This window comes from Crocuta crocuta, unplaced genomic scaffold (genome assembly GCF_008692635.1).
Source record: "Crocuta crocuta isolate KB4526 unplaced genomic scaffold, BGI_CrCroc_1.0 scaffold613, whole genome shotgun sequence".
Lineage (NCBI taxonomy): Eukaryota > Metazoa > Chordata > Mammalia > Carnivora > Hyaenidae > Crocuta > Crocuta crocuta.
The window spans coordinates 1173213-1174106 of record NW_027528880.1 but is presented as its reverse complement, the minus strand read 5'-3'; the positions used below and the strand labels follow the sequence as shown (position 1 = coordinate 1174106).

Below are 894 nucleotides of genomic sequence, written 5' to 3'. Positions count from 1 at the left end.
CAGAGAGCTCTGTGCGGGGGGGGCACCTGAGCACCCGCCCAGGGGGAAGTCCCTGCCCACCAACAGGTCCGGTGCAGAGGTGGAAGAAGAGGGTGGGGGCCGCAGGGGTGGGAAGAGAGATGCAGTTTAAACTCCCTGAGAAGCAGCTTCCCGGGGTGGAGGGTAGTGTGGCCTGGCGCACCGGTGCCAGCCCCCCAGCCCACCACCCCCGGTCAGTGTCTGGAGGACCTTCCCAAAGGCTGGGTAAAGGCTGCACGCCTCGGGGCTGGACCCTGGCCTGGGGACAACAGGGGACGGGCCGACCTCGTCCTCTGACTCGCCCGCCCCTTCCCCTGCTCACCTGGCGCCCCTGGCTCCGGGGTGCCCGGCGGGAAGCCGGCGCAGCTAGTGCACAGGGCGTCGTGGGAGGCGGAGCCAGGCACGTTGAGGACGAGGCCCAGGGCCGTGCAGTTGCGGTGCGGCTGGCACTGCTCCGAGCTCGAGCTGCTGGCCGAGAAGGTGCCTGGAGGACACGGCTGGCACTGCGTGTTCTGGCTGGCGGTGCCTGGGGACGAGACGGGGAGGAAGGGGTCAGGGAGGCCTGGGGGCCCGTCCTCACTGGTGGCCGCCGCCCGCCGGCCCCGCCGCGCACCGGGAACAGTCACCCCCGCGCCGGGCGGGCAGGGCGCGTGCTCCAGGCAGAAGCCCGCGTGAGCGAAGAAGCCGGGGCGGCAGCGGCAGGCGCGGTTGTGGGTGGCGTCGCAGGGCCGCGCCTCCTCCTCGCGTTCCCCGCAGATGACGTTGCAGTAGCGGCAGCGCTCCAGGTAGTTCCAGAACTGAGTGTAGTGGCGTGGGGGACACGCGCCGCACGTCGTGGGGGCGTCCCGGCGGCACGGCCGCTGCACGAAGGTGCCC

At 72.3% G+C, this 894-nt stretch overlaps 1 protein-coding gene across 1 annotated transcript in view; it reads right to left on the bottom strand.

The window, feature by feature from the left end:
• Positions 1-893, bottom strand: part of TNFRSF6B (TNF receptor superfamily member 6b) — a gene marked incomplete at its 5' end in the record, with an annotated part of 1094 nt that extends 201 nt beyond the window's left edge. The window contains 2 exons of the mRNA XM_077756819.1: positions 228-544; positions 632-893. Of these exons, the coding sequence (XP_077612945.1) occupies positions 228-544; positions 632-893 (579 nt within the window). The remainder of the gene's footprint in view (positions 1-227; positions 545-631) is intronic.
• Position 894: the final 1 nt, after the last annotated feature.